This window comes from Pan paniscus, chromosome 6 (assembly GCF_029289425.2).
Source record: "Pan paniscus chromosome 6, NHGRI_mPanPan1-v2.0_pri, whole genome shotgun sequence".
Taxonomy (NCBI): domain Eukaryota; kingdom Metazoa; phylum Chordata; class Mammalia; order Primates; family Hominidae; genus Pan; species Pan paniscus.
The window spans coordinates 118819384-118834750 of record NC_073255.2 but is presented as its reverse complement, the minus strand read 5'-3'; the positions used below and the strand labels follow the sequence as shown (position 1 = coordinate 118834750).

General features: G+C 47.1%; 1 protein-coding gene across 1 annotated transcript; it reads right to left on the bottom strand.

Annotated features, from left to right (window-relative positions):
- Positions 1 to 2403: 2403 nt before the first annotated feature.
- Positions 2404 to 3098, bottom strand: LOC117981206 (small ribosomal subunit protein uS14-like). Its single transcript, XM_034965438.2, is given in 1 exon segment — positions 2404 to 3098. A coding segment is annotated over 1 exon segment (231 nt). The 5' UTR covers positions 2774 to 3098; the 3' UTR covers positions 2404 to 2542.
- Between the last annotated feature and the right edge of the window lie 12269 nt (positions 3099 to 15367).

The following is a 15367-nucleotide window of genomic DNA, read 5'->3' as shown; positions in this document are numbered from 1 at the left end:
CAAATCAAAAACTAGAACTGAGATACCAAAGCATCAAATTACAAAGAGGGACAAAGGGAAAAAAAAAAATTTAGGTAGTCAAAATCATATTTTGAGTTATTAAAAATTATTGGATTTTTGCTGGGCACAATGGCTCACGCCTGTAATCCCAGCACTTTGGGAGGTCGAGGTGGGCAGATCCTGAGGTCGGGAGTTTGAGACTAGCCTGGCTAACATGGTGAAACTCCATCTCTACTAAAAATACAAAATTAGCCAGGCGTGGTGGCATGTGCGTAATCCCAGCTGGTCAGGAGGCTGAGGCAGAAGAATCACTTGAACCTGGAAGGCAGAGGTTGCAGTGAGCCGGGATTGTACCACTGCACTCCAGCCTGCGTGGCAGAGTGAGACTCATCTCCAAACAATAACAATAAAAATAAAAATTATTGGATTTATGCTTTCACTTAGAGTAAAAAAGCCACAAGAGGCTGGGCATGGTGACTCATACCTGTAATCCCAGCATTTTGAGAAGCCAAGGCAGGAGGCTCGTTTGAGGCCAGGAGCTCAAGACCAGCCTGGGCAGCCTAGCAAGGCCCCCATCTCTACAAAAAGTGCAATAAAATTAATACATAAAATAAATCCACAAAAGACTATCACTCCTACCATAAAAAGAAGAAAAAGCTGGGTAATCTATAGGTTTTGGCATTTCTTGAGCCCATCAGAAATTTAGGCTTCAAGGCAACCAGGTGAACTGAGGTCCAAAGAGTGACCGCACCCTCTCAGGAGAGACAGGACACATGAAAAGTTCCACCTTTGTCAGAGCACAGGAGGAAGAAGTGGCCACCAAAAAAGCAGGTGATAGGAAAACAACATTTTAATGAATTCTCAGAGGCCAGGAGTGGGCCAGCATGACAACTTAGAATCCCCCTGGGTGCATCAGGATCTAGCAGACCCCAAGTTCACTCGCAATCTGTTTTCCACCTCTTGGTGCTCATGAGAAAGATTGGAGGTACAATGAGACAGGAAAGAGGCTCCCTCAGTGGTTCTCAGGCATGAACCTCCTCCTACCTCCCAGAACCTTGTCTCACAAGAAGCAGAAGGACTTAAGCCTCAGGGGAAGGGGCAGGAATCTTTCCCATCCCCAGGGGACAGGCAAAAGTTCACTCCTGGTGGAAGTAAGGGTACAAGTAAGGCCATCTATTTCTGGGGGAGGGATAGGACCAGACCCTCATTACATGGTGAGGGAGGGTTGAAGCAAAATCTGCCCCCTTGGGAGGGGCAGGAAATCTCCTGGCTAAATCACAAGCTTTGCACCTGTAAACCAAAAAGAAAATTCTAAGCCCCCCAACCTACTGAGCGGACTCCTTCTCGCCAAGGGCATTCCAAAGTAAACCTGCAAAACTAGTTCAGGCCATGATGGGAAGGAGTGTTGGACATGCCTCATTCTGTCCTCATCTCTTTGGAATTCAGGCACAACTGACCAGCATTAACATCAACACAGAGATCTTAAGGCTGACAAAACAGACTCTTTGTAGCAATAAGATACCAAATTCCAACCTGACTGAAGTACAGCATCACATGACAGATAGCAGGTCCTGAAAGAAACAGAAGTATTTTACCCCAAAATAAATTTTTCTTTGACATATTTTGAAACAGCCCTGCAAATCTGTCTCTTGTAGGGAAAATCTACACTGTGTAGAGAGTCCCCTTCCCTTTCCAGGTCTTCTCCTGATTCAGGAGAGATATAACTAAGAATCTGGCACCTTTTTAAGTCTGATGAGAAACACTTACCATCTATTCTCTCTGAAGCCTGCTACCTGGAGGCTTCATCTGCATAACAAGAACCTTGGTCTTGGCTCATGCCTGTAATCCCAGCACTTTGGGAGGCCGAGGTGGGCAGATCGCGAGGTCACGAGATCCAGACCATCCTGGCTAACATGGAAAAACCCTGTCTCTACTAAAAATACAAAAAATTAGCCAGGTGTGGTGGTGTGCACCTGTAGTCCCAGCTACTCGGGAGGCTGAAGCAGGAGAATCGCTTGAACCCAGGAGGTGGAGGTTGCGGTGAACCAAGATTGCACCACTGTACTCCAGCCTGGGCAACAGAGCGAGACTCTGTCAAAAAAAACAGGTGGTCTCCACAACCCCTTATCTTTTTAAAAAATGTTTATTTTATGTGCAAAGAGCTATCATGGTTTTTTGGGGGTTTTGTTTGTTTGTTTGTTTGTTTTTGATGGAGTCTTGCTCTGTTGCCAGGCTGGAGTGCAGTGGCACTATCTCAGCTCACTGCAAACTCCACCTCCCGGGTTCAAGCGATTCTCGTGCCTCAGCCTCCTGAGTAGCTGGGATTACAGGCATATGCCACCACGCCCAGCTAATTTTTGTATTTTTAGTAGAGACGAGGTTTCACCATGTTGGCCAGGATGGTCTCGATCTGCTGACCTTGTGATCTGCCCGCCTTGGCCTCCCAAAGTGCTGGGATTTCAGGCGTGAGCCACCATGCCCGGCCACTATAATGGTTTTTCACTGGGTACATGCGTTGGATAAACCTTTCAAGGAAGATCAGTTAGTGCAACTTAATGAAACCGATATCTTTCCTGTACTGACGGAAACACTGGCAGCACATATTGAGGGCATATTTCCAGATCAGACCATGCCGGTTTGGGCTGATGTGACAAGAATGAAAACCCTGGCCGAATATTCACTGGTGGCTCTAGTACAGCTGCTGGTGACCCATCTTGCTCTCAGAAGTGCAACGAGGTAAAAGGCCACAACCTCTTATTTTTAAACCAGACATGCCTTTCTGTTGATTCCAGGTCTTTAGATCATAACTTTACTCTTTCAACCAATTTCCAATCAGAAAATCTTGGAATTTACCTACGATCTGGAAGTCCCCCTGCCCCACACTCCAAATTGTTCCATGATTCCTGAGTGAACAAATGTACACTTTACACGTATTGATTGACGTATGCCTGTAACTTCCATCCCTCTAAAACGTATAAAATTGGCTGCAGGGGCGCACACCTGTAATTCCAGCAATTTGGGAGGCTGAGGTGGGCGGATCACTTGAGGTCAGTTTCACTTGAGTCCGTGTGAAGAGACCACCAGGTTTTGTGTGAGCAATAACGCTTTTAATCACCTGGGTGCAGGCGGGCTGAGTCCGAAAAGAGAGTCAGTGAAGGGAGAGAGGGGTGGTCAGTGAAGAGAGAGTCAGTGAAGGGAGAGAGGGGTTTTATAAGATTTGGGTAGGTAAAGGAAAATTACAGTCAAAGGGGGGCTGTTCTCTGGTGGGCAGGGGTGGGGGTCACAAGGTGCTCAGTGGGGGAGCTTTTGAGCCAGGATGAGCCAGGAAAAGGAATTTCAGAAGGTAATGTTATTAGTTAAGGCAGGAACAGGCCATTTTCACTTCTTTTGCCATTCTTCAGTTACCTCAGGCCATCTGGATTTATACGTGCAGGTCACAGGGGATATGATGGCTTAGCTTGGGCTCAGAGGCCTGACTTTCCTGTCTTCTTATATTAATAAGAAAAATAAAATGAAATGGGGTAAAGTGTTGGGGCGGCGAAAATTTTGGGGGGTGGTATGGAGAGATAATGGGTGATGTTTCTCAGGGCTGCTTCGAGCGGGATTAGGGGTGGCGTGGGAACCTAGAGTGGGAGAGATTAAGCTGAAGGAAGATTTTGTGGTAAGGGGTGATATCGTGGGGTTGCTAGAAGAAACATTTGTCGTTTAGAATTACTGGTGATGGCCTGGATATGGTTTTGTATGAATTGAAAAACTAAATGGAATAAGAGAAGGAGAAAAACAGGTATCAAAGGACTAAGAATTGGGAGGACCTAGGACATCTAATTAGAGTGCCTAAGGAGGTTCAGCATAGCCTTGCCAGCAAAGATTATTTATTTACTTTAAGAGTTAAGAGAGGCGGTTTGGGGATAGCACCAGGAGATACCAGCTGTGATGGCTTGGAGAAACAGTGTAAACTGGCAGTGTAAACAAGAGCAGGGCATTTATGAGTAGTTGAGAACAGTGAATAGGAGTATCACTAGACAGAAGATAGTAGGAATGACAAGTTTTTGGGGGCACAGTCTAAGTTGGTCTGGTGTCTGGAATAAGACTTGGGCCTAATAAAAAGGAGTGTCTATACAGGAGCTTAACTGGGCTGTACCTTGTAGCATTGTGAGGACAGGCCTGAATTCTGAGAAGGGCAAGTGGTAAAAGTATTGTCCAGTCCTTTTTAAGTTGGTGGCTGAGCTTGGTAAGGTGTGTTTTTAAAAGACCATTAGTTCACTGAATACTAAGAGCCTGAGAAACTGCTTGGGTGATTTGACTAATAAAGGCCAGTCCGTTATAGGACTATATAGAGGTGGGAAGGCCAAACCGAGGAATTTTGTCTGAGAAAAGGGAAGAAATGACCGTGGTGGCCTTCTTAGACCCTGTGGGAAAGGCCTTTACCTATCCAGTGAAAGTGTCTACCTAGACCAAGAGGTATTTTAGTTTCCTGACTCGGGGCATGTTGAATAAAGCCAATTTGCCAGTCCTGGGTGGGGGCAAATCCCTGAGCTTGATGTGTAGGGAAGGGAGGGGGCCTGAATAATCCCTGAGAAGTAGTAGAATAGCAGATGGAACACCGAGAAGTTATTTCCTTGAGGATAGATTTCCACGATGGAAAGGAAATGAGAGGTTCTAAGAGGTGGGATAGTGGCTTGTTCTATAGCATAGCCTGCCTTTGCTGGTGTGTGGTGATTAGGCCTGGTGGAACTGCCATCAATAAACCAAATGTGATCAGGGTGAGGAACAGGAAAGAAGGAAATATGGGGAAATGGGTTGAATGTCAGGTGGATCAGAGAGATACAGTCATGGGGTTCAGGTGTGGTATCAGGAATAAGGTGGGAGGCCAGATTGAAGTCCGGGCCAGGAACAATGGTAATTGTGGGAGACTCAACAAAGAGTACAGCTGAAGGAGCCAGGGAGCAAAAAGTATATGTGTCAGGTGTGAGGAAGAAAATAGATTTTGGAAGTTATGAGAACTGTAGAGAGTGAGTTGAGCATAGTTTGTGATTTTAAGGGCCTCTAAAAGTATTAGGGTGGCGGCGGCCGCCGCACGCAGACTTGAGGGCTAGGCAAAACAGTAAGGTCAAGTTGTTTGGATAAAAAGGCTACAGGGCGCGGTGTGGGTTCTCGTGTAAGAATTCCAACTGCACAGCCCTGCACTTCGGCTGTGGGTAATGAAAAGGGTTGGGATGAGTCAGGGAGAGCTAGGGTGGGGGCAGTCTCTAAAGCTGTCTTCAAGGAATGGAAAGAGGAGTGGGGAAAGGATTTAGGATCTATGGGGTCAGCTAGGTTTCCTTTTGTGAGTTTATATAATGGTTTTGTTAGGCTGGCAAAATCAGGTACCTAAAGTCAAAAGTATCTAACCATGACTAGGAAGGAAAGGGGTTGTTGTTTTGTAGAAGGTGCTGGGGTTTGAGAGATCAGTTGGAAACGATCAGCAGGGAGAGCATGTGTGTTTTTATGAGAATTATGCTGAGATAGGTAACAGATGAAGAAGAAATTTGGGTTCAACTGAAGGAATGGGGGCTGTCTGTGAAGCCTTGAGGCAGTACAGCCCAGGTAATTTGCTGAGCCTGATGGGTGTCAGAGTCAGTCCAAGTGAAAGCGAAGAGAGGCTGGGATGAAGGGTGCAAAGGAATAGTAAAGAAAGCATGTTTGAGATCCAGAACAGAATAATGGGTTGTGGAGGGAGGTATTGAGGATAGGAGAGTATATGGGTTTGGCACCGTGGGGTGGATAGGCAAAACAATTTAGTTGACAAGGCGCAGATCCCGAACTAACCTGTAAGCTTTGTCTGGTTTTAGGACAGGTAAAATGGGGGAATTGTAAGGGAAGTTTATAGGCTTTAAAAGGCCATGCTGTAGCAGGCGAGTGATAACAGACTTTAATCCTTTTAAAGCGTGCTGTGGGATGGGATATAGGCATTGAGCAAGGTAAGGGTGATTAGGTTTTAATGGGATGGCAAGGGGTGCATGATCGGTCACCAAGGAGGGAGTAGAGGTATCTTATACTTGTGGGTTAAGGTGGGGGGATATGAGAGGAGGATGCGAAGGAGGCTTTGAACTGGGGAAAAGGGCAGCAATGAGGTGTGGCTGTAGTCCAGGAACAGTCAGGGAAGCAGATAATTTAGTTAAAATGTCTCAGCCTAATAAGGGAACTGGGCAGGTGGGGATAACTAAAAAAGAGTGCATAAAAGAATGTTGTGTAAGTTGGCACCAGAGTTGGGGAGTTTTAAGAGGTTTAGAAGCCTGGCTGTCAATACTCACAACAGTTATGGAGGCAAGGGAAACAGGCCCTTGAAAAGAAGGTGATGTGTACTGGGTAGCCTCCGTATTGATTAAGGGGACGGACTTACCCTCCACTGTGAGACTTACCTAGAGCATCTGTGATGGTCCTGTAGGTTTCCAAGGCGATCGGGCAGTGTCAGTCTTCAGCCACTAAGCTGAGAAGATCTGGGAAGGAGTCAGAGAGCCTTGGGCCAGAGTTCCAGGGGCTCTGGAAGTGGCTGCCAGGTGAGTTGAACAGTCCAATTTTCAGTGGGGTTCCACACAGATGGGACATGGCTTAGGAGGAATCCTGGACTGTGGGCATTCCTTGGCCCAGTGGCCAGATTTCTGGCACTTGTAGCAAGCTCCTGGAGGAGGAGGTTCTGGAGGAATCCCTGGCAGCTGCGGTTCAGGCATTTGGAGTTCTCGTGTGCTGGAGATGTGGCTGGGGTTTGTCTCACAATGGAGGCAAGGAATTGCAACTCAGAAATACATTGCTACTTGGCTGCCTCTACTCTATTATTGTACACCTTGAAGGTGAGGTTAATTAAGTCCTGTTGTGGGATTTGAGGGCCGGAATTTAATTTTTGGAGTTTTATTTAATGTCAGGAGTGGATTGGATAATAAAATGTATATTGAGAATAAGACGACCTTTTGACCTTTTAGTGTCTTGGGCTATAAAGTGTCTCAGGGTTGCTGCCAAACGAGCCATGAACTGGGCTGGGTTTTTCATATTTGATGAAAGAGCCTAAATGCTAAGTGATTTGGGAGAGTTCAGATAAAGAAAAAGGAGCATTAACCTTGACTATGCCTTTAGCTCCAGCCACCTTTTTAAGAGGAAATTGCTGGGCAGGTGGGGGAGGGCTAGTCGTGGAATAAAACTGTAAGCCGGACTGGGTGTGAGGAGGGGAGGTGATAAAAGGATTATAGGGTGGGGGAGCAGAGGCTGAGGAAGAATTAGGACCTGGCTCAGCCTGGCAAGGAGCAGCCTGGGGAGGAGGGGAGAAGTCAGATGGGTCTGTAGAAAAGGAAGATTATAAAGACTCAGCAACGCTTGGGGTTGGGACTGAGAGGACAGGCAGGAGGGAAAGAAGGAGGATTTGGGACAAGTCACATTGGGAACAGAGAGTAGGAAGGGAACAATGTGTAAAAGAATGCCTGGATGTCAGGCACCTCAGACCATTTGCCTATTTTATGACAAGAATTATCTAGATCTTGTAGGATGGGAAAATCAAAAGTGCTGTTTTCTGGCTATTTGGAACCACTGTCGAGTTTGTATTGGGGTCAAGCGGCATTGTAGAAGAAGATAAGGCATTTAGGTTTAGGTCAGGTGTGAGTTGAAGAGGTTTTAAGTTCTTGAGAACACAGGCTAAGGGAGAAGAAGGAGGAATGGAGGGTGGAAGGCTGCCCATAGTGAAGGAGGCAAGCCCAGAGAAAAGAGAGAGTAGAGACATAGAGGGAAGGGGTCGGGGGTGCTTGCCCCCTAGGAAAGTGGAGAAGGGGTAGAGACATGGAGAGAAGGGGTCAGGGGGTTCTTGCCCCCCAGAAAAGTGGAGAAGAGGTGGAGACACGGAGAGAAGGGGTTGGGGGATTCTTGCCCCCTAGAAAAGCAGAAAAGGGGTAGAGACACAGAAAGAAGTGGTCAGGGGGTTCTTGCCCCCCAGAAAAGCGGTACTTGCCGCTAAGGGTGAAGGACCAAGGCAGGCATCCCCACATGGTCAGACACCTCTGAAACATGGGTGAATAACCAGGCAGGCATCCCCGTGTGATTAAACACCAAGGGAGACTCTCTTCCTGAGTCTGTGACCAGTGCCGGAGTTTTGGGTTCATGGATAAAATGCATCTCCTTTGTGTCTACTGGAAAAGGAAAGGAACTGAAATTAAGAGAAGGGAGAGACTGAAGTGTGGCACCAAGATTGAAAGGAGAAAGAGGTTGAGGGATACTAAGAGAGGTTGGAGAAGAGAGTGAAAAAAGGCCACTTACCCGATTTAAAATTGGTGAGATGTTCCTTGGGTGGTCAGTCTGAGGACCCAAGGTCATAGGTGGATCTTTCTCATGGAGCAAAGAGCAAGAGGACAGGGGATTGATCTCCCAAGGGAGGTCCCCCGATCTGAGTCACGGTACCAAATTTCACTCACATCCGTGTGAAGAGACCACCAAACAGGCTTTGTGTGAGCAATAAAGCTTTTTAATCACCTGGGTACAGGCAGGCTGAGTCCGAAAAGAGAGTCAACGAAGGGAGATAGGGGTGGGGCCATTTTTTAAAATTTGGGTAGGTAAAGGAAAATTACAGTCAAAGGGGGGTTCTCTGGCGGACAGGGGTGGGGATCACAAAGTGCTCAGTCGGGGAGCTTTTGAGCCAGGATGAGCCAGGAAAAGGAATTTCAGAAGGTAATGTCATCAGTTAAGGCAGGAACAGGCCATTTTCACTTCTTTTGTCATTCTTCAGTTACTTCAGGCCATCTGGATGTATACGTGCAGGTCACAGGGGATATGATGGCTTAGCTTGGGCTCAGAGGCCTGACAGTCAGGAGTTTGAAACCAGCCTGGCCAACATGGTGCAACCTCATCTCTACTAAGAATACAAAAATTAACGGGTATAGTGGTGGGCACCTGTAATCCCAGCTACTCAGGAGGCTGAGGCAGGAGATCACTTGAGCCCAGGAGGCAGAGGTTACAGTGAGCTGAGATTGTGCCACTGCACTCCAGCCTGGGCAACAGAGAAAGACTCCCTCTCGAAAAAAAAATTGGCCAGGGGTGCTGGCTCATGCCTGTAATCCCAGCGCTTTGGGAGGCCAAGGCAGGAGGATTACTTGAAGCCAGGAGTTCGAGACCAGCCTAGCCAACATAGTGAAATTTCATCTCCAATAAAAATACAAAAATTAGCCAGACATGGTAATGCACACCTGTAATCCCAGCTACTTGGGTGGCTGAGGCACAAAAATTGCTTGAGCCTGAGAGGCAGAGGTTGCAGTGAGTGCCACTGCACCCCAGCCTGGGCAACAGAGTGAGACTCTGCCTAAAATAAAATAAAATAAAATGAATAAAAGCTGTAAACCAACCACCTTGGGCACCTGTTCTTAGGACTTTTAGGGGCTATGTCATGGGCCTTGGTCACTCATATTTGGCTCAGCATAAATCTCTTTAAGTATTTTAGAGTTTAACTCTTTTTGTCAACACATCAGTTGACAGTGATCAGTAGTCTACCTGAAACTGCCTTTGTGAAAATTATATCACTGAGAAAAATTATAATAGTAAGCAGAGTTAACACCCTCCACCTGCACCACCTTGCCTTTCCCTTGATTATTTGGGGGCTATTGGGCCAAGCTAACTTTGGAAGACATTTTAGGTTATCATTTAAATGATAACAGGCCTTGCCCTGAAACTCTTCTCCTCCCCAAAGCCTTTTGTAAAGCCAATGGGAGACCATCAGGCTTGGAGGAGAGGAGCTTGAGTCCTAAGATTGGCCTTTTGAGATGTCTGTTCAGGATTTTTGCATGTCAGACGTCCGTGGCTCCACCTGAACCCACCTGAATCCCCCACCAAACCCACCCCTGTGGCCCTGCCCAGAAGCAATTCTGCCTGCAGGAGGCAGAATTTCATCTCCACACTAACCAATCAGCAGCAAGCACCTATTACCTGGCCACCCTCATCCCTTTGTGGAGTCCTAATTAGGGAAAGGGAACCAGGCTGGTGGAACCAAGAGAAAGCAAAAAGAGAAAGCAGATAAGCAACAAGTCTGTCTTTCTTCATGATCCAGGGCACACAGCCCTCCTGCACAAGAAACTTACAACCTTTCCTGCACCCAGCTATCACCAGACACCTGCAAGTTAGCTCACTGCAACTTTGATGTTATCAGTACTACATAAAGCCCTCTTCAACAGAGAGTATAAACACTACCCTATAAAATCTCCAGCGAGTCTTTGTTTTTTGCAGTCAGTTTCTCTTCTGCTGGTAGCCCATTATCTCTCTGGCAGTGTATTTTCCTACTTTGTCTAATAAATTTGGCTTCCTTTACTTACAACTGTCTTCACAAATTCTTTTACCCCACACCACCAGCTGTCGTTTTCCCATGACACCCCTAACATACAAGCTTTGGACAAGATGATTTGAATGCTAACTCCGTCTCCCATGTGGCATGGCCAGCCTTGTGTCTATTAAACTCTTTCTCTACTACAATGCCATGGTGTTTCTTTATGCAGCAGGCAAGAAGAACCTCTCAGGTGGTTACACAACCTCCTGCTCTCCTTTCCAAGCTAGCTGCTGCTGAAGAAGAACTAGAGGCAAAGCTGAGTGCCCTGGTGGAGGGGAGGACAGCTGCTTGCACTCAGAAGCCTGCACAGATACAGAGAGGTCAGCCACCATGGGAGTAGGGATGAGAAATTCTGTCCTGCCAAAACCCCCCCAACCCAAAGACATAAGGAAAAGTTTGGCTGCCACGAGGAAGGACAGATATACTGAGAAATTCCATCCCCAAGACCCAGGAGCAAAAAGCTTGCCTGAGACAGAGACTAGCCCTGAAGAAATGGAATACCATGCCTCTGTCAGAGGCAGGTGAACCAGAGCAACTCCATCTTGAATAGGAACTGGGTAAAATGAGGCTGAGACCTACTGGGCGCATTCTCAGATGGTTAAGGTATTCTAAGTCACAGGATGAAATAGAAGGTCGGCACAAGATACAGGTCATAAAGACCTTGCTGATGAAACAGGTTTTGTAGCAGGACAAGCCGCAGACAAAACCCCTCAGACACTGAGTTAAAGAAGAAAGAGCTTTATTCAGCCAGGAGCTTCGGCAAGACTCACGTCTCCAACAACCGAGCTCTCTGAGTCAGCAACTCCTGTCCCTTTTAAGAGCTCACAATTCTAAGCGGGTCTGCGTGAGAGGGTCATGATTGATTGAGCAAGCAGAGGGTACGTGACTGGGGGCTGCAAGCACCGGTAATTAGAATGGAACAGAACAGGACAGGGATTTTCACAGTGCTTTTCTATACAATATCTGTAATCTATAGATAACATAACCGATTAGGTCAGGGGTCAATCTTTAACAACCAGGCCCAGTGTGTGGCACTGGGCTGTCTTTTAGAAATGAAATGTGGATTTCATTTCTGCCTTTTAGTTTTTACTTCTTCTTTCTTTGGAGGCAGAAATTGGGCATAAGACAATATGAGGGGTGGTCTCCTCCCTTAGTTTCAATAAAGAAGCCGGCCAAAACCCACCAAAACCAAGATGGTGAAGAGAGTGACCTCTGGTCGTCTTCACTGCTACACTCCCACCAGCACCATGACAGTTTACAAATGCCATGGCAACGTCAGGAAATTATGCTATATGGTCTAAAAAGAGGAGGCACGAATAATCCACCCGTTGTTTAGCATGTCATCAAGAAACAACCATAAAAATGGTCAACCAGCCACCCTCAGGGCTGCTTTGTCTATGGAGTAGCCATTATTTTATTTCTTTATTTTCCTAATAAACTTGCTTTCACTTTACGGACTCACCCTGAATTCTTACGCAAAATCCAAGAACCCTCTCTTGAAGGGTCTGGATCGGGACTCCTTTCCTGTAACACCTCTACCATGAGCCTCACACCAAGTAACCCACAAGAACAGTCCCAAGCTGTTGGCAGGGTGAGGAAAGCAAGAACATGGGAAGAGATCTTGCTTTGAAAGCCCCCAACTAAATGGGGGTTTCAGTAGCAGAGCAGCTAGTAACCCTGCTTTAATGGGAAATGAAGGACGTGGTGTTTGCAGTGTCCCTTTCATGGGTTGCTTCTTTTGTTAGCAGCAGCGAATCCACACGGGTCTGCAGCAATTCAATTCTTGCCTCCTCGAAGGAAATAATTCCTCTGAGGGGCATAAGGCAGAGTGAGAGACTGAGGCAAGTTTTTGAGCAGGAGTCAGAGTTTATTAAAAAGTTTTAGAACAGGAACGAGGCCGGACACGGGACAGCTCATGCCTATAATCCCAGCACTTTGGGAGGCTGAGATGGGCGGATTGCTTGAGGCCAGGAGTTCAAGACCAGCCTGGCCAACATGGCGAAACCCCGTCTCTACTAAAAATACAAAAATTTGCCAGGCGTGGTGTCGGGCGCCTGTAATCTTAGCTACTGGGGAGGCTAAGGCAGGAGAATCACTTGAACCCAGGAGGCAGAGGTTGCAGTGAGCTGAGATCACACCACTGCACTCCAGCCTGGATGACAGGCTTATTTTGAGACTCTGTCTCAAAAAAAAATTAATTAATTAATTAATATAAATTTTTAAAAAAAGTTTTAGAGGAAAGAAAGGAAGTAAAGTACACTTGGAAGAGGGCCAAGCAGGCAACTTGAGAGATTCAAGTGCACTGTTGAGCCCCTGACTTGGGGTTTTATACATTGGCATGGTTCCAGGGGTTGCGTCTCTTCTCCCTTGATTTTCCCTTGGGGTGGGAACAGTGTATTTACTGAAGTTGTGCACATGCTCATTTGAGGCGTTCTTCCCCTACCAGCTGAGGGTTCCTGGGAAGACATAGATCTGTTGGCCAAGTGCAGTGGCTCACGCCTGTAATCCCAACACTTTGGGAGGCCAAGGCAGGAGGATTGCTTGAGGTCAGGAGTTCAAGACCAGCCTGGCTAACATGGTGAAACCCCCGTCTACTAAAAATATAAAAACTAGCTGGGGCCGGGCGCGGTGGCTCGCACCTGTAATCCCAACACTTGGGAGGCTGAGGCGGGCAGATCACGAGGTCAAGAGATCAAGACCATCCTGGCCAACATGGTGAAACTCCGTCTCTACTAAAAATAAAAATAAAAAAATTAGCTGGGCGTGGTGGTGTGTACCTGTAATCCCAGCTACTTGGGAGGCTGAGGCAGGAGAATCCCTTGAACCTGGGAGTTGGAGACTGCAGTGAGCCAAGATCACTCCACTGCACTCCAGCCTGGGCGACAGAGCAAGACTCCATCAAAAACAAAACAAAAAAGAAATACCACTTAAACTCTGCCATGTTGCCTCTTAGTGCACATGCTTGAGCCCACTCACCCAACTCCTGAGATCTTATCAGGAAGCTGCTTATCACCAGCCTCAGGTGTTTTCTGTCTATTGGGAAACTGCCTTTCCCTGGCGCCAGCTACAACCAATTATTATTTCAGAAAGACAGTTTAACAACCACTTGACCACCACCTATTTGTCACTTGACATTACTGGGGAAGGGAATGGGGCATCCTCTCCTACCCTCCTCATGTCTGCCTAGATACCTACTCTAACATAACCAGCCACGGCAGGCCCAAGCTACTGGGGAGCAGGGCGAGCAAGAACATGGAAAGACACCCTGCTTTGAGAGCTACATGAGGGTCTCAGTAGCAGAGCGGCTAGCAAACCTGCTTTAAGGAGAAATGAAGGGAAGCTGGGTGTAGTGTTCACAGCGGGCTTTTCACAGGATACTTATTTACCTAATGGATGGCCTAATGCTTAGGGATCCCTAAAGGTCCCTCACTTGGGAAACTTGCTTATACTGGCAGACACCTCGTGGCTTTTGTGTGACCCACCACGTCCAGTTTATGCCTGCTGGATGGTCTCTCTGGCTCTGGGAGCCCAATCTTATGTTCCCCCAGGCGCCCCAGGGAAAACCCAGCCTCAGATTTCCCCTAGTTCTTCAGATGGAAGTCGAAAATTCAGGAAAGCACTTTTACCGGAAACAGGTCCTGATTCAGTCCGCAAGAGAGGGTTCTTGGATTTTGTGCAAGAAAGAATTTGGAAGGGCCAGGCGCAGTGGCTCACGTCTGTAATCCCAGCACATTGGGAGGCTGAGGCGGGCGGATCACAAGACCAGGAGATCGAGACCATCCTGGCTAACACGGTGAAACCCCGTCTCTACTAAATACAAAAAATTAGCCGGGCGTGGTGACAGGCATGCCTGTAGACCCAGCTACTCGGGAGGCTGAGGCAGGAGAATGGCATGAACCCAGGAGGCGGAGCTTGCAGTGAGCTGAGATCATGCCACTGCACTCCAGCCTGGGTGACAGAGCGAGACTCCGTCAAAAAATAAAAAAAATAAAAAATAAAAAAATTGGACTGAGTCCACAGAGTGAAGTGAAAGCAAGTTTATTACAGAAGTGAAAAAACATGAGAATGGCTGCTTCATAGACAGAGCAGCCCCGATGGCTGCTGGTTGGCCATTTTTGTTTCGTTTTGTTTTTCATTTTTTGTTCTTCTTTTTTTATTAGTTTGTTTGTTTTGTTGGTTGGCTATTTTCTAATGGTTATTTATTGATCGTATGCTAAAGAAGGGGTGGATTATTCATGAGTTTTCCAGAAGAGGGGTAGGAATTTCCCAGAACTGAGAATTCCTCCCCCTTTTAGACCATATAGGGTAACTTCTGGGCATTGCTATGGCATTTGCAAACAGTCACAGCACTGGTGGGAGTGCCATTTAGCAAGCTAATGTATTATAATTAGCATATTATGAGCAGTGAGGACAGCCAGAGGTCACTCTTGTTGCCATCTTGGTTTTGGCGAGTTTTGGCCGGCTTTTGTTGAGACGGAGTTGCTCTTTCGCCCAGGCTGGAGTGCAATGGCACAATCTCGGCTCACTGCAGCCTCCACCTCCCGGGTTCAAGTGATTCTCCTGCCTCAGCCTCCTGAGTAGCTGGGATTACAGGGGCCTGCCACCATACCCGGCTAATTTTTTGTACTTTTAGTAGAGATAGGGTTTCACTATGTTGGCCAGGCTGGTCTCGAACTCCTGATCTTGTGATTCGCCCGCCTCGGCCTCCCAAAGTGCTGGGATTACAGACGTGAGCCAAAGCACGTGGCCATGGCTGGCATTTTTTTTATTTCATCCTGTTTTATCAGGGTCTTTGTAACCTACATCCTATCTCATCCTGTGACTAAGAACGCCTAACCTCTTGGGATGCAGCCCAGCAGGTCTCAGCCCATTCTACCCAGTCCCTACTCAAGATGGGGTCGCTCTGATTCAAATGCTTCTGACACCATCACAATAGGAAACAAGTTCAAAGATTTCTTTTTATTATTATTATTTTATAGAGATGGAGTCTCACTGGCCGGGTGCAGTGGCTCACGCCTGTAATCCCAGCACTTTGGGAGG